At 50.3% G+C, this 21,370-nt stretch overlaps 4 protein-coding genes across 4 annotated transcripts; 3 read left to right on the top strand and 1 right to left on the bottom strand.

Annotated features, from left to right (window-relative positions):
- Positions 1 to 1,888: 1,888 nt before the first annotated feature.
- On the top strand, positions 1,889 to 4,540 carry KVR01_007542 (uncharacterized protein; the record flags this gene model as incomplete). The annotated part of the gene is made up of 1 exon (XM_044791647.1): positions 1,889 to 4,540. The coding sequence occupies one exon, from the start codon at positions 1,889 to 1,891 to the stop codon at positions 4,538 to 4,540; it is 2,652 nt and encodes an 883-aa protein (XP_044643795.1).
- An 818-nt stretch (positions 4,541 to 5,358) lies between these two features.
- KVR01_007211 (uncharacterized protein) lies at positions 5,359 to 6,196 on the top strand (the record flags this gene model as incomplete). Its single annotated transcript, XM_044793808.1, has 2 exons — positions 5,359 to 5,385; positions 5,453 to 6,196. 2 exons carry the CDS (start codon positions 5,359 to 5,361, stop codon positions 6,194 to 6,196), a joined length of 771 nt encoding a protein of 256 aa, XP_044643464.1.
- Positions 6,197 to 6,603: 407 nt separating this feature from the next.
- KVR01_007389 (uncharacterized protein) lies at positions 6,604 to 6,846 on the bottom strand (the record flags this gene model as incomplete). Its single annotated transcript, XM_044790127.1, has 1 exon — positions 6,604 to 6,846. The coding sequence occupies one exon, from the start codon at positions 6,844 to 6,846 to the stop codon at positions 6,604 to 6,606; it is 243 nt and encodes an 80-aa protein (XP_044643642.1).
- Positions 6,847 to 8,481: 1,635 nt separating this feature from the next.
- KVR01_007420 (uncharacterized protein) lies at positions 8,482 to 9,228 on the top strand (the record flags this gene model as incomplete). Its single annotated transcript, XM_044782009.1, has 1 exon — positions 8,482 to 9,228. The coding sequence occupies one exon, from the start codon at positions 8,482 to 8,484 to the stop codon at positions 9,226 to 9,228; it is 747 nt and encodes a 248-aa protein (XP_044643673.1).
- Positions 9,229 to 21,370: the final 12,142 nt, after the last annotated feature.

Below are 21,370 nucleotides of genomic sequence, written 5' to 3'. Positions count from 1 at the left end.
CGGTGCGCTACGGTACTGGTCATGAAGCTATCTCAAGAAGATGATGTTAAAAAACATTACACATTGGTTTTCGTGCCCGTCTAAAACCCCGGTGCTTTGCGTGTGATCCCCCTAGAGGGTCGACAATTTGAACAAAATTGGACGCTAGCTTTTTTGTCACTACAGAAAGCCAAGGCCTAAAAGTCAGATTCATCTAGTAGTATGACTATTTTGAGTGCTTGTTCCTCTAGCATCCAACACCGCGTGATTTGCAGGAGGGTAAAGCTGCACTTGCACCACACTAGCTGTACCTAGTTTTACGAAGACTAGAATACCAGATTTAAATACCAAAGACAACCCTCGGATTCCTGATTTTTTTCAGTTCCAATTTTCTGTCATCCATAATCTTTCATCATCACCTACAGCTTAAGTAGCAACACTATCGCGCCGCAATAAATACACCTGAGCACCACAACGCAAGGATTCTTAGGATTCACAAGGCCAAAAAAGAAACCCAAAAAGAAAACGACAAGATGCCATCACTTAGACCGCGACGTGAGCCCCTAAAACCGATCGTCAACGAGGCGCGCCCAGTGGGCTGGGACCAAGAAGAGCTGCAAATGAGTGCAGATGCCCTGTCTGTCGATAGGGAGGAACTGCTCAGGGAGAGGCAAGTGCTGGAAGAGTGGGTGGCGCGTTTGGAGAGGAGAGCGCAGTGGCTGCGAGTGCAACTGCAGATCATGCAGCACAGACAAGAATTCGTGCGCCGGCTCCAGATGGAAATCAATTCATGGGGCAGTTGGTGACCCGGCAGTGAGCTGGATCAAAACGGAGGAGGTTCTTTGGACTCGGAGTGCGAGGAGGAGGCACTGACCAGCAACTGGCGTGCTCTGACTGGCTCGCTCGGTTCGTGAGATATTCCAACCAAATGTTCAATTTCATTTTGTTGTGACCGTACCGGCGCGGGCTTATAACTGCTGAATTGCAAGTCTAGAAAACTTGGAGTTGTGGTCCTTTGGCCGGGGCGTCGTCTAGGGCGCGGCAGTCCACGGGTCCGTCTCATTTGTTAGCGTGAAAAGGGCATACAGTATGACCCCATCAACCAATCCGAATACATCATTCTAAATTTAAAATGGTACTCTCCTCCTAGTAACTTGATTACTATCTTATCACTATTGGTCTACTAGAAGTAACCTATTTATCTGGGTATTTCTACTTAATGTAACTGCATTTATTTTCTCACAGAGTGAGATAGAGTCGCCCCCCTGTCACTAATACGTTGCCAGTGTGGGCCAGCTGTTTCCGGCCACTCATTACTACCAGCATCATTGTGTCCACATCCATTGTGCTCAAGCATCTGCAGGCCATCAGGGCTTGCTTCTACGTAGGAGCCTTCGCTGAGAATTGCCATCTGCCGAATTACGACTGAGGCCTTGGCATACAAGTAATTTCCTGCTGACGGACTGATCCATGCCTCTCGCCAAGGGCCTCGGGAGCGAGCGGGACCTGCGTCCAGGACCGGCCTAGTCCATATTCGTCGCCCGATGTCGTGATAAGCATTCCAGGTTCAGAAAGCGGCCATCTTTCTCCACCACGACCCATAATGATTCCCACCACGAGGATGCGGGGGAGCAGGGAAGACCGTTGCAATCAGTTGGCAACGTTGCGTTCAACCCTTGGGCCAGGGCATACAACCCCATCAGGTCCACAATATTCGGGGGAGACTTGTCGCGAGCGGCTATTATCAGTAGTAGCAGACGAATTATGACGCGACTCACGAGCGATTGCCCGCCGGTTATAAGATATGAGATGCCCGTCGGCTCCGGCGCAGTATTTGAAGACGGTCGATCACGCGAGAGAGCGAGAGAGCACCTGAAGTGGTGGGATACCTTCGTTCATACCGTCCACCATGCATTCAGTTCTCCGAGCTGCGGGCAACGTCGGCGGGCTTCTCGCGGCGTCAATTGTCCTGCCGTTATGGTCGCTCCCAGTCGGCGCACACCCTGCTGAGAAGGCCCTGGCCGTCCCGAGGGCCGAGTCGACATCAGTCCGTGAGCGCACCAACATCAACAGCGCGTGGAGGTTCCAGCGGTTCGAGGAAAATCCCGACGGGCTGTCCTACAATGAAACCCTCAAGCCATGGATCCTGCCACAAGCCAACGACTTCATCGTGGACGGCACGCCGTACCCCTACCCTTCCAACAGCACTGCTCCCGGAGCGGACGTCGTGTACGTCCAGTCCTCCTTCGATGACTCCTCATGGGAGCAGCTGAACCTGCCCCACGACTGGGCGGTCAAGGGCCCCTTCCTCGCCGAGGGCATCAGTGGCGGCATGGGTCGTCTCCCCTCCAATGGAATTGGCTGGTACCGCCGCAACCTGACCTTCACCGAGGCCGACGTCGATGGCACCAAATCCCTCTACTTGGACATTGACGGCGCGCAGTCGCATGCAGCCGTCTGGGTCAATGGCGAGCTCGTTGGCGGTTGGCCATACGGTTATGCCTCCTTCCGGGTCGACCTTACAGATCACGTCAAGGCTGGAGAAGATAACATCCTTGCCGTGCGCCTGGAGAACCAGATAGAGTCTTCTCGTTGGTACCCTGGCGCTGGCATCTACCGCAACGTGTGGATTGTCAAGGCTTCCAAAGTCCACGTCGCGCAGTCAGGCACCAAGATTAGGACGCCTAGTGTTTCGGTCGACTCTGCCACAGTGGACCTGGTCGTTGAGATCGAGAACAAGCTGGATGAGGCCCAGACTGTCGAGATCGCCACTGAGGTCCACCTCCTTGGGTCCGATGAAGTTGTAGCCACTTTCCCCACGGCATCGGTCGACATTGATGCTCAGGGCAAAGCAACCTCCAACGGCACAGTGAGTATCGCCAACCCCCAGCTATGGGGCGTGCTTCCCTCTGGTACACCCAACCAGTATGTTGCCGTCACGACCGTATCCTCTGGAGACACAGTCCTCGACACCTACGAGTCCAAGTTCGGCATCCGCACTCTAGAATACACCTCAGACGGCCTCATCGTGAACGGCGAGCGGGTTTACGTCAAGGGCACCAACAACCACCACGACCTTGGTAGTCTCGGCGCCGCATTCAACTACCGTGCTGCAGAGCGCCAGCTTGAGTACCTCCGCGAGCTCGGCTCCAACGCCCTCCGCATGTCCCACAACCCTCCTGCCCCCGAGCTCCTCGACCTCGCCGACGAGTTCGGCTTCCTGGTCATCAACGAGGCCTTCGACGTCTGGAACCGCGCCAAGGTCGACAACGACTACCACCTTCTCTTCCCCGAGTGGCACGAGGCCGACCTGCGATCCTTCATCCGCCGCGACTTCAACCACCCCTCCGTCATGGTGTGGAGCATCGGCAACGAGATCCCGGAGCAGTCCACCGCCGAGGGCGGCGCCACAGGCCAGATGCTGAAGGACATTGTCGACTCCGAGGACGGCACCCGCCCAATCACCTCGGCCCTGAACAACGCCCAGCCCGGCTCGGCCCTCGCCAACGTCCTCGACGTCGAGTCCCTCAACTACCAGGGCGAGGGCCGCGGCGCCAGCTACGACGGCAGCTTCCCGCGCTTCCACTCGACGTACCCGGACAAGCTCCTCTGGACCAGCGAGTCCGCCTCGTCGCTCAGCTCGCGCGAGACCTACATCTTCCCCGTGGTCGGCAACCAGTCGGCCGACGTCTTCGACGGCTCCGGCGGCAACAGCACCTCGCAGCGCGTGAGCGCGTACGAGCTCTACGGGCCCTACTGGGGCTCCTCGGCCGACAAGGTCTTTGCGCAGCAGGACCGGTACCAGCCCTTCGCGGCCGGCGAGTTCGTCTGGACCGGCTGGGACTACATCGGCGAGCCCACCCCCTACGACGGGGACGAGTTCACGGCCCGCAGCTCGTACTTTGGCATCATCGACATCGCCGGCTTCAAGAAGGACCGCTGGTGGCTGTACCAGGCGCGCTGGGCGCCCGAGGTCCGCAGCGCGCACATCCTCCCGCACTGGAGCTGGGACGGCCAGCGTGAGGGCCTCGTCACCCCCGTCCATGTCTTCTCGTCTGCCGATGAGGCGGAGCTGTTTGTGAACGGCAAGTCGGCTGGTCGCATCCCCAAGCCCGAGGGCGAGTACCGCTTCCGGTGGGACAACGTCACCTACTCCCCCGGTAGCCTGCGGGCTGTGACGTACAAGGGCGGGGAGGTCTGGGCCGAGGAGGAGGTCAGGACCGTCGGTGCCGCGACCTCGCTGAACATCACTGCCGACCGCACTGCCATCGCGGGTGACGGGTATGACCTGTCGTTTGTTTCGATCGCGGTGGTTGACGAGAACGGCGACCGGGTGCCGTTTGCAGAGAACAAGATCACGTTCACGGTGGAGGGTCCTGGCGAGATTGTTGCCACGGACAACGGTAACCCCACTGACATGACCGTCTTCCCGAGCACGGTGCGCGATGCCTTCAATGGATATGCTCTGGCTATTGTGAAGGGGACAGGAAGTGGCGACATCACGGTCAAGGCGAGCGCAGAGGGGCTCGATGGCGCCGAGGTCACTGTGACGGCGTCTTAATTCTCCAAAGCCTAGTTTCTATGTAATAATTACCAGCTTCTCCATGGGTCTCTCAATCTCTTGTCTTCAAGTGACTGGAAAAGAAAAAGTGGTTGTTGCCCCCGTACTGCTATGTCTGTCTTGCAACCCCGGTAGAAGAATTCCTTCGGCACCGGTGGCCCGGAGGATGATCTCTCTCGGATGTGAGCTCCATGGGATCACCCATAATATGTAAGGTTCCTCATTCCCACAGGCCTATCCGAAAATAATCTTACGCTTGGACACCAACAGGCCGCGTGTCTGTGTCTCCTCGCGACCACGGCCGGTCGGCAGCTTTCCGAAGGCACTTGAGGAGTGGAGGATTTGTGTAGCGCGTGCTTATGCCGAGCCACACTAGCTGCGCCAACTCGTTGAGGTTGTCAGCGCCATGCTCGCACATAATCCTGCCAGCGAATTAGAGATCCAGTCTGTGTACGTCTGCCTGTGGGGCGGGCCTACTCAGGATGTTGGAAGCGACTTGGTCTGCTCTGGTTCCTGTACCTGTTGGTCCCGCAGTCGCTGACGGTCAGCATTAGCGATAGCTACAAAATGCAACGTTATACCAGGTATATACACTTGTACTAGTTAACCTGGGGTCAGAGTTCGAACCAGAACTTCGAAGCATCTAAAAATTGGGAACCCTCGAAGTTGCAACTCATCCATATCGATTCTCTCTGGAATCCACCATTCATTTCATCTAGGTTTTACGGCGGTTCAGAGTCCCCTCTTCTAATAATCGCATCTCCTCTCTCAGCCCCGCCCTTCCAATTCTTGTAAAGTCCGAGTCCATCAAAACCAATATGGCGACGAGCAAGCCCACAATCCTGGTATTACGCATGGTCCCTCACGGCCTAGCATTGTCAAGAACACATCCAGCTAACCTGAATCCACCAGATCGTCCACGGGGGCTGGCACACCCCAGCCAGTTACTCGAAGCTCACCGGCGCCCTCGAGGCCTCCGGCTTCGAGGTACACTGCCCGCAGCTCCCATCCACAAACGGGGCCCGCCCTCCCAACGCCGGCCTGAAGGACGACACGGCCCTCGTGCGGAGCTACGCAGAGAGTCTGGTGCGCGCAGGGCGTAAGGTAGCAGCCATCGCGCACTCGTACGGCGGACACGTGGCCTCTAACGCGTTCCACGGGCTGGGCGTCGAGGCACGCTCCGCCGCGGGGCTGAAGGGCGGCGTGTCCCGCATTATTTACATGGCCGGGTACGCCGTCCCCGAGGGTGTGAAGATGATGGATAAGGTCGAGGAGTTCGGGCATATGGATCTGGTCCCGATCGCTTTTGATTTCGCCGACGATGGGACCTGCGTCAGCACTGACCCCAAGAAGCTCATCATTGGTCCCGGCCCGAGCGAGGAGGAGGTGGAGGCTTACCTCAAGACCCTTGTGCGCTGGCATGGGAATTCTATGTACCACGCCAGCGAGCACGCCGCGTGGCGCGAGGTGGATGTGACGTACATCAAGACTGTAAACGACATGACGGTGCCTGTCCATTACCAGCAGCATTTCATCGAGGAGATGGAGAAGGCTGGCCGCAAGGTACAGGTGTTCGAGCTCGCGACTGGTCACTGCCCGCATCTCACGGACATCGATGGTGTCGTGGATGCCATCAAGAAAGCGATCTCCGCATAAGAAACATCATTAGAGTTTTTGGAGTTAGCATCCCTAGTAACCTGACCCTAAATCAGTTTTACAGCAGCTCAGGAAATAGGATCCATTTTGGAGGAAGCAAGCGTTGTGGGGTAATTCAATTCTCCCTGCTAAAATAAAGATCCTCTCTGTAGTGCTGTGCCTGTCTGGGCGGAGATCCTCCTCAAGCATCCTCTTATGGCATTGCACCTGTGGGTAGACTACGGGCAGCTGATCTCACAAGGGAAAATTTATTGTGAATCGGCTCATTCATTCGTTCACCGTAGATTTCCAATGAATAGAAGTATGGGAGGCTTTGCAATTCTATCTCCTCTCTTCTGGCTAACGGAGCTGAACTTTTGGCAATTGCAGCGCCTCAGAGTCAAAGTCTTCGGAAATCATTTCGCAAATCACCTCGACTTTGCGTATGTGTAGTTGTCACCCGAGGGTTCGTGTTGCTTCCTCTCGCAACTACCCTTCAAACATCCAGGCCGAGGCTGCTCCTGTTCATACTGCGACTCGGTGCGAGGCTTGTCTTGCCAAGGCCCAGATCGAGGGATCGAGGGGTCCTGGGGTGGCTTTTCTCTGGATCCACCACCGCCAGACCCGCCGTAGCCAGATCCGCCCGGGTTCTTTCCTGCAGGCATCGACATTTTGACGTTGCAATTCAGGTTGGGTATTTTGTGTTCAAACTGGTTTCTTGTTTCGTGATGATTGCTTGAGCTTGAGCTGGAATCAAGCACTCCAAGACGCGAGCAAGGGTAAAGACTCCGTTTCCTTTTATAGGCCTAGTACTTACCTTGAATCGACAATAATTGTGACTATATTATAGGGTTTCAAGAGAATCAAATTCATGACTTCTGATGAAGACTCAGTCACGAATGTTATGGTGACTTACTCTGGCTTCCAACACATACACAAGGAGTAGAGTCGACGGGGCCATGACGCTTAAAATTGTAAAGACGAGAGCGTGCATCATAGGGACCAGTGAAACTCGTGATGAGCATTAGTAGTATGTATTTACAGGCAGGAGGCTTCAGCATTTCTTGTGAATCACCAAGCCCGTCAAACGAGATCCTCTACCAGAGGAAATTCACTGGCAGTTCTTACGGGAGTTGTGGTTCCCCACAACGTTCACTGCGGTCATAATAGTTTCCATTCAAGAACATGAAAATATACAGGGAACGTACGTAGATTTACCCAGACAAACATTCATATCTACTAGCAGATTTGAGGGGTCGTGGAGTCCAGTGACCATCGTGGGTGACTGGGTAGTTGAGGCTGGCAGCAAAGTCACTGACGCTTCATGGCATATCGTACGTCAGTCATAGGGATCTTGTCTATTAGCGAAAGCTCACACAGGCTCTACGCCATTATTTAAGCACTCAATCATAGGTCTCACTGATATGTGCCTCAATCGACATTGCAGTCACTGATCAAGAACCTCTACCACTAACCCCTTTTTGAAAGATTCACAATTCGCTGGTCACGGCATATTTTTGATGATACCGGTTGCGCGCATGACGAGACCGAGTGCCTCAGAAGAACTTAGTCACTACTCAACGCAGGCCGAAGACATCTGAAACACTAAAACATGTCCTTCAAACCTTGTTAGATGCATCCACTCCCCGAAGGTCAGGGATCTAAAGAGATATTTCGCGAATTCTCATGACCTGAGCTACTAACAATATTTCTCATTAAACCCACTCATATTCACTATCACGGGAGTCAATGCTGGCTGAGGTCAACCATCGATCTCTCAGGAGACCTAAATACAGCCACGGTGATAGCACGGCATTGGCTGCACAACTCTGAATCTTGGTCAAGGCCGGGCTCAGGAAATGCTCAACTATAAATCAATAAGGTTCTGCAAGGTAGAATGCCTCGATACGCGGCCTGAAATTTCAAGCTTGCCGTTTCACTTACGTTGGCCGACGACTTGGGTGGACAGCTCGCCGACCACAGCATTTCCTCTGTGTAGCTTGGATCACAACTGTTACAATGGCACAAGAACTCATCAACAACTCGGTGCCGGTTTGGCAGTACCAATATTTGTCTCGGGTGTCTTTGTAGTACTGTGACTCCTCAGTGCGCGTACGATCATTGTCTTAGATCTGAAATCCGCCCAGACTTGCAAGTAGGATGACGCAGTTTCCGCACGAGTCGTCATCTTGGGTGAGCTGCATTTTTAAATTTAGGCAAGTGTCAAGCGTTCAAGGAAATCTTTCGCCCCCAGTTTGGAGATCGTGAACTCCAGACCACCACGACGTACGTACCTCGACTCGAATATGATCACCCTCCTAACAGCGGTCGGCACTGTCCCGACCATTATTGGCACAACGCAGGCGATCGAGCACGGGCAGCGTCAGAATACGAGAAAACAGCACCGCGGGCGCAGAAGTAACCTGGCCGTCACCCTCGAGCGCAAAGGCCCGTACAGTACCCTTTTTGAAGGCGCCAAAGTCGTACTGAGGGCCAACAAGCTGTACGTGGAGGCAGTTCCCGATGCACACGCAGGTAACCAAGATCAAACCACGCAAGGTCCTAGCATCGCCTCAGACAAGGACACAGAAGCACAGCAGAACACCAACGGCCACCTGTTCTCGGGCTTTTACCTACCACATCCCGTTCTCCAGGAGCAGTGGGCGCGCGAGGGCCTCAAGGGCGAGGGTCTGGTCTCGACAATCCGTGACGATCCCCCTGACCTCAACTGGATTTACGTGGACCGCGATACGTTCGAGGTCAAGTATGGCTCGCGCGCCGAGTCCGCGGGCCACCTGCTCGGGCCATGGGACTGCACTGTGCGCGAGCGGCGCGTCACCTTCGAAGGGTGGGAGGGCTTCCTCGCTGTGGAGGACGAGCCAGAGGCACACCCCGGCGCGTGGGCGCTGTACTTCGACCGGAACAATTATGGCCTTCAGGGCCGGGCAGTGCGGAGCGTTGCGGTGTTGCTTTGTCGGCGGGAGCCACTGAGGAGCCGCGGTTTAAGGGACGAGGAGGCTGGGAGGGGACAACGGACACATGAAAACGAGTAGTTGGGAATTGATATTGGAAGCTCATTTTTGCGCTCTAGTTGAGGGTCCCGTTATGTGAGCAGCGACTTTGAAAAAGATGTCCGGATAACTGTCACAACCAAGCGTACAAAGAAATTCTTGCAGTCATGCTATGCTGGAAATTTCATTCGTTCAAGCAATTCCCGGCGATCCCCTCTCGCGCTGCTCCCGAAATTTGATTTTCAATGGGCCTCGATGAGGAACGAAATATCACTTTCAGGAACTACTTGATACATTATCGTCACAATATTGCCCAACTCAAGTATCAGAATAGAGCTGGAGCGCCTACAGCAAACCGATATGCACTGTGCCATGAACCTCCAAGTCCAGCTCGACCTTAAGCTTAACTCTCAGGTCCAGGTCGACCATGATCTTGAGACTGGGCTCCTTCTCCTTTGGCCCATCTTCTTCAGGCTCCCCCTTTTCTGTCGGGGTTCCTCCAGCCTTTCAGTACGCAACAATAATTGGTTAGCTATCTCCTGCTCATTGAGAATTGCAAGTGGAAAGGGGGCCATGGACACTCATGGCGGGTAAGCGCACCATAGCTTTTGCGCCTCGTATCGTGGGTCGTGGACCTGATACAGGAGCATTCTGTACAATGCCTCGCGTTTCTTCGAGGGCGGGCGACAGTTTCATAGATTCTTTTATGGGGTCGTTATCAGCCATCGCGGAAGACTGTGGTTCTTGGTGTCTGCAGGGCGTTCATGTTCCATCTGGCACGAATTTTAGGGGTGGCCAATCGACTTTGTTATTAATTTCAACAGCCCGAGCACACCATAGCAAAGCCTACGAAGTTTGAATCTGGTTGCTTTCCATATTGTGGTACATATGTAGCGTCTCTGCCCCTGCCAATTTCCGCCTGTGTGGTGATCGCCACAATCCAACAGAATTCCGTACACATGTCTGTACGCCTACCCATATTTGGCATCCTATAATGAAGGCAATTAATTTCTAGTGGCAATTTCAGACGCCACAGTGTATAATAGGCGATGGGTATTGGTCTAAGCGCTCGTCTAACAGTCTTGTCACAGCTAATCTGCAAGACCATGCCACGAAAGCTCTTGCTGTACGCAGACTAGAGTCTGATGTTGTATCGGCAGAGGTTTCATATGAGACGGCGTCATATGGGACAACAACCTCAACTGTTACCTCAAATCGGCTCAGTTCACGCACCACAATACCGCGTGACTCACAGTGTATATCCTTACGCAGAGCTCCTGTATGTGGATTTGTGCACCTTCAACTTCAGGTCTGCCCGTATTGAGAAGCTTCACAGGTAATGTGGGCATTTAGATTGTTATCAGAAACTAGTAGGCGAGCACTAAAATTTCGCAAAGTGTTTTCGAACTGTGCACGATATCAGTCAACATTAGTCTCCCTTCCAAGGATGGCTCCACATTGCGGGCAGGGTGAGTCACAAATAGATTCAGTAAAGGCTCATGCTTTGTGTAGCCAATGTATAAACATACGAGTCTTTCGCTCTTGACGGGAGCCTAATGTCTTCAGCCAGATGACCACGAGATCCTGTCTGCCACACTTGCAATCTCTTTGTCAAGGATAAGTTGAAGCCTCTCTTTTGACAAAATACCACATCAATGAGGTTTAAAATTTTTATGAATATGTACCGATGACTCGAACTAAGATAAAGGGACTAAAAGTATAACATTAAAGTTAAAAGTGCTCTGAAATGCCGGAATACGTGTCTCCCATTCCAAATCTCGTGCAATCCATATGAAGCATTTCGAAAAAGTGCGCGTGCCAGCTCTTTGCACCCCGACACATAGTTTCGTTTCCCATCCATCAACAACAGCCTCGGTCTAGACAGTTTCCGCTCGGCCATCGCCGCCGCCACCAACCACATGGGTAGCAAGGGTGGCAGCGAATATATAATTCTGCATAGGTCCCAGTAAGACCTGAATCAGAGCCGAGGCCTCTGCCTCGGCCGGGCCGTCGAAACAGGCCAGCACGACCGCCGTGACGGCAGCGAGGAAGGAGAATGACAGGGCCAGAATAAACAAGATCATAGATGGTATTGATCTGTTTTCTGTCGCACTGCGCGGGATGAGGCCGAGGTAAGTCGTTAGGGCGGCCGTGAACAGTGAACTCGAGGCGTTGAGTATCCTCTTTGATTTGTCCTCGGGGGACATGACCGTCGCGCACGCTGGAATGGTGGAGAAGACCAAGAGTGCGCACACGACGGGCCACATCCACCTGCCCAAGAGCTGATCTCGCAGCCAATTGGGCCTGTCAAAGAATTAATGGTTAGCCTGGGGGGTGGTCAGGATTGGATAGCTGTCCCGGAGGGTAGCTAGAGGTCTCGGAGGGAGTGGCTGTATGGCATCTCGGCGGGAGACGTAGGGAGCAAAGAAACCAGGGCCTATGTGTTAACGGAGGGCAAACTTATCGTACCTGTCCATGACTGCTTTATGGTATCGTTTTCTATGAGTTGGGCAGGTGGTGTCGAGGATTGTTCACGATTAAGCGGTATTGCTTTTTACCGCCCGTGACGTGAGTTGGAAAGCCGCGTGATAAGGCAACGAAGGATACTGATTGAACCTATTGTTTATAATTTTATGGCATATCTCAAAATCAAAGAACGTGACCATCACGACTCTTTGTGGTCTTTGTGTCCATAGGTAGTCTTGTGTGGTTGTTGTTTACTGAGGGGCCCATCATTCCATGACTCGACAAGTACAAGCAATTGCCTACCTAGGGTAGGAAGTCACCAGGGCAATTGCGTATGGAATACGTGGGAAGCACTTCTCAGTGAATGCTGGAGTAGCTCCTCCGCGGTGGAATCAAGCAGAAAGCAGCCGCGAGATGGGAATCAAGATTCAGGAACGCCTACAACACCAGGGGGGCGCAGGTACCGATGTGGAACGGAGCTGGAGTCAAGCCCACATGAGCTTCAAAAGTCGCATGACCTACATGATGACGTGCAAAGCCCCTGGCGATGCTTCTGAAGGAACAAATATCGATGCAGAATTGACATAACCGCAGGAAGGATAACCACCGCCCAACATGTTCAGACGCAAGGCGGCTCCGACAACCCTGGGAAGGTGGAATTTGCAGGGATGTCCGTCCGGCTTTGTTTGATCTGTTCCTGACAATGATTGATTTCCCAGGGGCCGGGCAAGACTGGGGTACGCGGGAGCGTCTAGCGTAGCCCCTGGCTCCCTGCCCGTGAGTACCGAATCGCTACCTCTGCAGGTCTTCGACAACGGTCACTAGGCCATACTATCTGCCTGAGGCCCGGTGGTGGGCGAAGACGGAGCATACGTCGTCTTCTTCGAGAAGGTATTTGGGAAGTACTGCCCCCTAATCCGCGCTACGACCGTTTCAGCTTGTCCATCTGTAGGGACACCTCCCAGTGTCCGATCCGTTAATCGGATCCCAACTTTCTTTTCGGCCACGCAGTTCCATTCCTGGCGAGACTCATTACATGCTGGTTCCTATCATCGGCTCTCTTGGAGGGGACGCTTCACGCGGCTGCTTGGTACCACCCGCCAGGGGCAGAGATTCCGGTGCCAGCTCAAAGATTGGGAGCAGTGATTCCGGTCAGAGCCGCAGCCAGCCTGGCAGGGAGTGGCGCGCAACTTTGGGAGTTCGGCTAAGCATGAGGTTGGATTGTTTTGTTGCTTTGCCATTCCATCACAAACCCGGGGGTGGCTACGGGCAGAAAATGGCTTGGTGAGGACTTCATTTTCTCCATCCGGAGTCACAGTACAGCTAGTCGAAATGTTGAATGTGCCAGCCCGCCGTGAGGGCTAAAGTCTAGAAGTTAGGGAAAGACCCGAGCAGAGGCACATTCTACAGAGCTTTTCGTCTGGCTTCTTCCCGCTGATGGGTTGGACAGTACAGTGCCTGGCCTTGTGCTCACCCATCTCCGGTCCGTCACATGTGAACGTCAAGTCGTCCCGGGCTTAGTGCCAAGAATCCACGCGCCAGGCCATAGCCGGGCAGGGAGACGTGCTAATTACTTAAGTAGTAAGGGTCGAGAAGGGAAGAGGAACAAGAGAAACAACTTTCGTGAAACCTTGACGACGTTGAGTTGGTCGTCCCTCGCTCAACGATCTTCTCACTTTAATCTATTAAAAGATTGGAGGTCTTTTCTTGATCTGAACTGCTTTCTCCTTGTGCTGCGTTACCATACTGTGTGTTGGTGGGTACTAGAGATAGTTACTATAATATTTATTTACCTATTTAACTATTATCTCTTTAAAATTAACTTTAAATATATTTAATATAAATAATAGCCTTATAGTATAGATAATTATTTAACTTTTTAGTAATTTTTTTATAATTAAATAGACTTATAAAAAAGACGGTTATTAAAAGAAGAAGTAGTTATAAAGAAGCCTTTATACCTTCCTTTATATAAGGAGTAAAGGAGTACTTCTTCCCCTTCCTTCCTTTCTTCTTTTCTTTCACTTTAACTAAATCCTCTACCTTCCTCCTTTAAGTTAATTAATTAAAATTAATTATATTTAAAGATTTAAAAGTAGGGTTATTAAAAGTATTTAAGTTAATAGAGTTAATAAAAGTTAAAAACTTAAAAAAGACTTAATAGAAAAGAAAAGAAAGGGAATCTCTTTTAATTAGTTAATATACTTAAATAAAAGAGTAACTATAAGAGAATAAAAAAAGAGTTACTTAAAAGAAAGGAACCTTTTTAATAAGTTTATTTCTACTTTTATAACCTTTTTTTCTTTAAGATTATTTTAAGTTTTTAAAATAACTTTAAAATTTAAGAAGGATTATTTAAATTTAATAATATATACTATTATAATTATTAAATTAAAATAAATATTATAATAATAGCCTTAAAAGAAAAGAAGTAGTATAATATTTAAGAAGTAGTTAGAGATATATAGATAGTTATGGTAACTATCTCTAGTACCTACTAACGTACGGTATAGTGAAGATAGAACGGTCGTTTAGAACCTTGTTTTAGTCAATAAAACAGCGAGAAGATGGTCAACTGAAGGAGGGCTTGTAGTCTATTGGCGGGCTTGTGATTTGAGAACACTGTCCCAAGGGCCTGTCATCAAGTGAGGGGAGGTACCTGCGAATCCGAATTCAATAAGTTTTAGGTAACGAGGACAGCCTTCCGCAGTCGTGGTTGTCAACTCGGGCCCGGTCGCGGTAGAGAGGGGTCCTTTGGCTTCAAGACTGACCAGGATTGCCTGTCCAACCGGTGCAGATGACCAGGTTCTTACGTACTACCTGTAGCAAAATCGCCCAGAAATCTGGAAGGAAAGATCGTGTTACTGTCGGCCTGTGAAAAGGACTGTACTGTCGCGGCCAACATTGACTGCATGTGAAGCGATGGCACAAGGCGCATCCAGCGAGACAGCTCTTCCTTGCCGGTTACAGGCTGGAGCTAGTCGGGGTTCATGATTCCACAGCAGAATTGCAGGGCGCGGCTTCTAGGTCTGGGTTGCTCCCTTGCGAATCCCCTGGGGTGTCGGGGGCGACGAACTGGAAGTACGTAGGGCCTGGCAAAGTTGTCTCTTCAAGGCATCCAGTGGGAATCAGAGCACGCAGTCGAATTCACCGCAGCCGTTTTCCACGACCTTACCAGATGCTCCAAGAGATAAGACTAGGAGCTCCCGCTTGGTGGCCGAGAAACTTGATCGTCATGCTGTTGGCTCTGGCCTTGTGTCGATCCATCTTAGGTGCAGAAAATCCCAGCCCGCCGGATCGTGGCCCTCAGTTGCAACTTAGGCCTGCTATGGGAGTCGGCTCGATTGGTCAGCGGGGAATTAACGCGGAACAGGTGTGTCGTGTTCTGTCGCCGCACGTGGAGTGACAGGGAAAACCTAGGCATCGAAACTGGCCTGCGTGGCACAGGCGGGATTTGGAGCGGGGGAAGGGGCTTGGACCTTCTCCCCCAAAAAGAAGACGAGGCAGAAAGAAAGAAAAAGCCAGCCTGCCCGTCCACAAGTCTGTGAGGTCATAGATGGAGTCAGAGGCCGAATTTGTTGAGGCGCGTTGCCTTCGGCTGACAGCACACTGGGCCAGAATGCCAGACATTCGAAAGGTTATCATTCGCTGCTTTTTAGGTCGTGATGGAAAGAAATAAACTTCACTGCAACTGTATCTGTAGGGGATATTCCTGGTCTTCGTGCAAAACCCTCGACGCACAGGTCCCGACCTGCTGGTTCAGGTACGACACATGGGCACTGCATCATCTTGTCTACTTAAGTAGGTATGGCAAAGTTTCATGCCAAACTGCAAACCCGCATGTTCGTCTGGCCCCAACACCCGATGGCTGCCCACCAAGAACACCTAGCGTGCCTAGATAGGTACTCGTCACCGCTGGCCCCTCCACACTCTTGCGGCCCGCCCACCATTACCGATGTTTCCTCCCCAGATTCGGGACTTTTCAACCGAGAATGTTCCCCACCTTATTAATATAGCTTGGTTTATTCGCGGTAAACTCCCTATGGTCCTGCATGCCAGAGTGTGTTCGTGCTGCCAGACTGTAGGTCTGACAGCTCACCGTTGTCGAAACGTCCCAACGCTATGTGGCTGTGCCGAGATTTTGACAGCGGAGATACACTAAGTTGGTGCTTGATCCGACCGAGTCCCGGGGTGCCTCGTTACCTGGGCGTCTTAAGCCTGTCTTTCCAAGCACATCCCATTGGGTTGACAGCCTGCCCTGCCAGGCACAGTGTCGCCCTTGGCCGCGCAGCCGGCTCCTCTGCCTTACCTGATCACTTGGTGTTTACTCCGCTTCACCCCGATTGGGCGATTCCCAGGCTTGTCGAGGCCAGGGTCTCCGTTTCCCTCGCCAACTTAAGATCACGTCACAGGCTCCAAAGAAGGTTAGTTTGATGTAATTTGGCTGGCGAGAATCCCGTCACCGACGTTGTTAGCACTCGGAAACCCTCCATACCTACCTGGGTGCGATCCCTCTCCCACGGCCACCGCCCATGTCCCCTTCCGTCCCTTCGACTTTTTGTCAGGGGACCCACGCCTCGAAATCCAATCTGTTTTCCACCTACTTGGGCATGTGGCAGTGGCCTAGCCTGGACTCTAGACGCAGAGGTATGGCGAACCAGCACGTCACCTTCATATTGAGCCCCAGGAAATCGTTTCCCCATGGGCCCGTCTTTAGATCTAGCTTGTGCTGGCCCTTTAAATACCGTCTACCTTCCTCCTTCCTCCACTCCATCTTCCAGTGGCTCACAATCTCTCCTGAACTCTCATCTCTCTATATCTTATTTTTCCACAGGTCTCTCTATCTTTCCAACAGCTCTTTCTATCTTCCCGCCACCAAGTCCGAGAGGTCCTCTCGCGGTACGACTTTGCCGCCATGTCGTTCTACTTTGGGGACACCTGGGGGCTGGAACAGTTAGTAACCTATTCCTGCATCCGTATTTCGCAAACTTGAATAATTAGTTGCTAACTCTTCCCAAGTGGAACAGCCACGGCTCATTATCCCTTAGACACCCGCCCCCTTTTTGGGCTTTCCCAGCAGGGACGCTCCTTTATAGTCAGCATATACGAGGCTGAAGTCATCCAGTTCTTCCAATCATTCCCTACACTCTCATGCTTAGTCACCTGCGGCGGCCTTTCCATCAACATTGATGGTCTGCGCCCCTTCTACCCGGGTATAAGGGAGCGTTTCGACCGCCTCAAATCAGAGGGACAGGACATATCGGCGCTCGACGTCTTTGTGAATCAAGTCCTTCGTCACAGCGAAATCTGGAGCAGCTCCGCGCGCGAATATCCTGGTGCTTCTCCACGACTGCTTTGGGTCGACTCACGGCCCCGTCCGGCGCCCCCTGCCCACATGACCACTTGCAGTGCTGCATCTGCACAGCCCTTCCGGCCTGGGGCAGACATGAATGCGATGCTTGGGGCCGGGCTCCCAGATACTGGGAATAACGGCTGGTCCCAAGCTAACCCCTACCCCCTGGGCTAGTACAACAATAGTGGTTTCATTTTTAATCCCTATATATATAAAATATATATAGTGCCTTTATATAGTAGTAAATACTTAAAATTTAGTGTTTAAAGAAATATAATATTAATAATAATAAAAAAAGAATATAATATATAGGTATATAGCTAAACTTTATATTATATAAATAAAGGTAGAAGGTATTACTCTTAATAATACTATACTAAAATTATTAATATAAATAACTTAAGAACTAATAATTAATAAAGTAATTATATAGTAAAATTAAAATAGTCTTTTAATATAACCCTATAAAAAATTCTTATAATATAAGACTTAATAAGTTAACTCTTTTCTATTAATATACTTATTATATAACCACTTAAATCTACCTTTATTAAATAAATTAAATATATTATAATTTTTATTTTAAATATATAACTATTAATAGAATAATAATATTATAATAATAAACTTATTTAAAAACCTTCTTATATAAATTCTATAAAAAATTAAAACCCTTTAAAAAGTTAAGTAAAGTTTATTTACTATATATTAAATAAATACTATATAAAGAAAGTAGGAATTTAAATACTTAAGAATTAAATCTTCCCTCTTTAAATATATTATTTTAGTATTAAAGATTTATTTACTTCTATATAATATATAAGAAATATAATAAAAAAAAAACCTTATAAAAAAAGCTAATAATTCTATATATAAATAAATTTAAAGGTATATATTAAATAATTATTAACTTTATACTTAAAGTATAAGTTAATAATTAGTTTAAAAGTTGAGAAGATAATGAATAAATAAATAGTTAAATAAAAAATACAATGTGGCTAAAGCCTGGTACAACAATAACGCGGACACCAACGATTTCGGCAGCTCATTGTTGGAGTTTGTGAGGCCCTCGGACTTCGGTTTAGACGCAGTCCAGGGATGGTCTTATAGCGGTTCGCCTGGCGTATCCCAAACACTCGGAAATGAGAAACTGGTTCAAAACCGCGCAATGCTTGCCGGCGACATGGGATACCCATACCTTCTTGAACCTGGCAACCGTAGGTTGAGCAGAAGATGAGCCAACAAGGCCATGCTCCCGCGTGTGCTAATGAATATTCTCCTTCCCAGAGATCGTTCAGACATCGGGAACAGCCGACATACCCACCGAGTCTTTCCCTTATAAGGAGACTGGGTACTACACATGCAGCGTGATGGGCATCCCTAGGTAACTAAGTTTCTCCCAATTACCTGCATCTCTATATACAACGCTGATCAAACCCTTTCCCAGCACACCCGATGCCATCAACAGGGATGGCAGTGGCACGGCGAACAGCTGGCCCCCAACCAACCCAACCCCTCTCCCCAACACCAATGCCACGACGCCGTCGACACCGTCGAAGCCTCCCAGCGTGCCAGCTGGTGAAGGACTGTCAAGCTTGGACAACATCATGGCATTTATGCCGGATGGGACGATTCGGTGTAAGATTGGTGGATGTCGTCTGTTGGCGGAGCATCGCCCGATCCGCCGCCAGGCCAATAGGCGTCGTCGTCGATCGAACCATGGGGAGTTTTGACTTGCAGTGAATGGCCGAAGGGGCCAGCTTAGCAACCTGGCCAAGCACCTCAGGGAACACCATGGTCTATGTCACGAGATGTCTAAAATTTTGGTGTCTTTAGTGCCCCGAAGAACTGCGGAAAGAGGGTAAACTGGCTGCATATGTGATAGATGGTTAATACGGCATTGGGAGTGTAACCGGGCGTTAGACTATGATAAAAATACCCCTCATTGGTTTGGAGTAGTGGGAGATTTTAAAGAATAGAATAATTAGTTACCACGGGCATTTTTAATCCGCTCTCCTTAAATTTTCACGGCTAGGAACTATTAATATAGAGCCAGTAGAGAGGGTTGCCATTCACTATACTTAATGTAATAGTATAGTAGGTCTAGGTATAGATAGGGGGGTGGAAGAGGGTAGGAGGGTAGGAGGGTAGGAGGGTAGGAGAGTAGGAGGGTAGGAGGGTAGGAGGGTAGGAGGGTAGGAGGGTAGGAGGGTAGGAGGGTAGGAGGGTAGGAGGGTAGGAGGGTAGGAGGGTAGGAGGGTAGGAGGGTAGGAGGGTAGGAGGGTAGGAGGGTAGAAGGGTAGGAGAGTAGGAGGATAAGAGGATAGCGTGTAGTATAGTTAACGGCAACCCTAGGAGCGGGCGCGCTTACATGACGTGGAGTGCGACGCAGTCGTGATCACCGCTAAGTTCTAGAAAGACCCTGACAAGAGGGTCGGACCACAAATAGCGATTCAAGGAGGGGTTTCAAATCCCAATTCTGCGAACTCCGTTTTTTGTTGGATAGCCTCTTATGGAACAGCCCATAGGGCACAATCTCCTATGGAAAATCCACATGTGGAACAACGGTCAGCACCAGTGGATTGTGACTGCACATGTGACCATGTAGACAAGAACAAGCCACACGAATTTTACATCAGCATACTGTGGATTTTGAAACACATAGCTTGTCTATCTAGGAGCATGTGCGAATACGCCTTATTAATTTACTACCTAAGTACACATCGGTAGCCGGTGAAAGAACACGATATGTTGAATCGTGGGCGGCGGGTTCTGAACCGTCGTATACAGGTCTATTCCAACCTCGAAATTTCTGGGCACCGGGATACGTTCGTGGACTCCTTTTGGAGACCGGACCATAGTCCGCTTGCGCCTTCTCAGCTGCAGCAAGGCGATGTACGGGATATCTAACAATGCTCAATCATACTGAATGAATACATCTACTTCCTCACCTTCTACAATTTTACGAACAGCAATTAGTCATGGCTAGCTAAGCGCCACATGCTGATCCACCAAGCTTCAATTGCAAATCTCTTGTCATAGGCACACAGCCAATCAATAGCCCGCAGCACCTGGGTAATCTGTAACTGCTGACTTAGATGCTTACTCTAAAGTACCTAAGTACATAGGAAGCTGGATATTTCCTGCGCATTGTGTGCCCGGAAGAAGTCTGCGACACAAGAGCAGTCGTTTCGCGCGGTCTACTTCTGGTGTACATAGGGATGGCGGAGTTTACTTGATTCGGGGGAACTTCATTTGGGAGTACTGTGGCCGAAGAAGGTGGGCGCCCATTGGCAATATATGTTCGTGATCTAGGAGTAATAGGCAGCCCTTTCATATCGAAGTAAAAGAAAAAAAGATCCAGCATCAGGTACCATGAATTGCCGATTACAATGATTAGTAATGGATGAACCATATATGTGGTTAAAAAAAGAAAAGCCTGAAGTTTCAGCCCACTAGAAACGGATACAATTGCTGTGCCTCCTAATGTATTCAAGTACGACTTCAAATGTTATTTCGTCCAGTCTCGTCGCCAGCACACTGGGCCGGGCAGCTAGCTATAAATCACATTGGGCGGGGGCACTCCGAGCAATGAGTATGCCTGGACCGGTCGTTTCAGGGTTGGAAGAAATCAGACTTAGTTCAGTTGTGGACCCTTATTTAGACTAAGTGATGCCTCCTAGCCTTCCAGTCTGTGCGGCACAAGGCTGAGGCCATGTGCACACAGACGTATTGCATCCACTAAAATTGTAGGATAATTGAGACGAAAACACTAAGAGTAAAAGTAATACCAGTAGGGAAATCTAAGGACTAAATTTACAACCCTAGTGAGGTTGGAGTCTTCGCCAATGCCGGCCCAGGCCCCCTTTCCTTCCCGCCCACTTGCAGACACGTAATCCACTCCGCGCCGCACATCTCCTCGCCCAGTACGGTAGATCCTGCTAAACTTTTTGGTGTGCCTTACCCCTGTGCTGATCGCTTGGCGAAGGACCCCTAAAACATTACGAGGGTGCTGATATAAACCCCCTCCAGCATCCACGGTTTTCAGGAACATTACCTGCTCAGCATGCCATGCGATGTGCCAAATAAACCCATGATTTCTGCTTCTCAAGCTATTTAATTTACTTTGTTTCATATCACGTTCTTTTGGTCAGAGTTTAACAGTCTCGAAGAGTCTCTCCCATCATTTTGTCAATCAAACACTGTCATTCCCTTGGCTATTGTGCTATCCTCTTGAAGATTTACCACTGTACAAAGGCACCGCGTACGCCTTTAGATGTATATGAGTTAAGAACGAAAGCACCTCGTACCATCCCCCCGTCACCCCCATCTTTCAGTCATCAGCTCCTTTCTACACAGGTTGGG

The sequence above is a fragment of the Diaporthe batatas genome, assembly GCF_019321695.1.
Source record: "Diaporthe batatas strain CRI 302-4 chromosome Unknown Contig00008, whole genome shotgun sequence".
In the NCBI taxonomy this organism is placed as follows: Eukaryota; Fungi; Ascomycota; class Sordariomycetes; order Diaporthales; family Diaporthaceae; genus Diaporthe; species Diaporthe batatas.
This window is presented reverse-complemented; position numbering and strand designations above follow the sequence as displayed.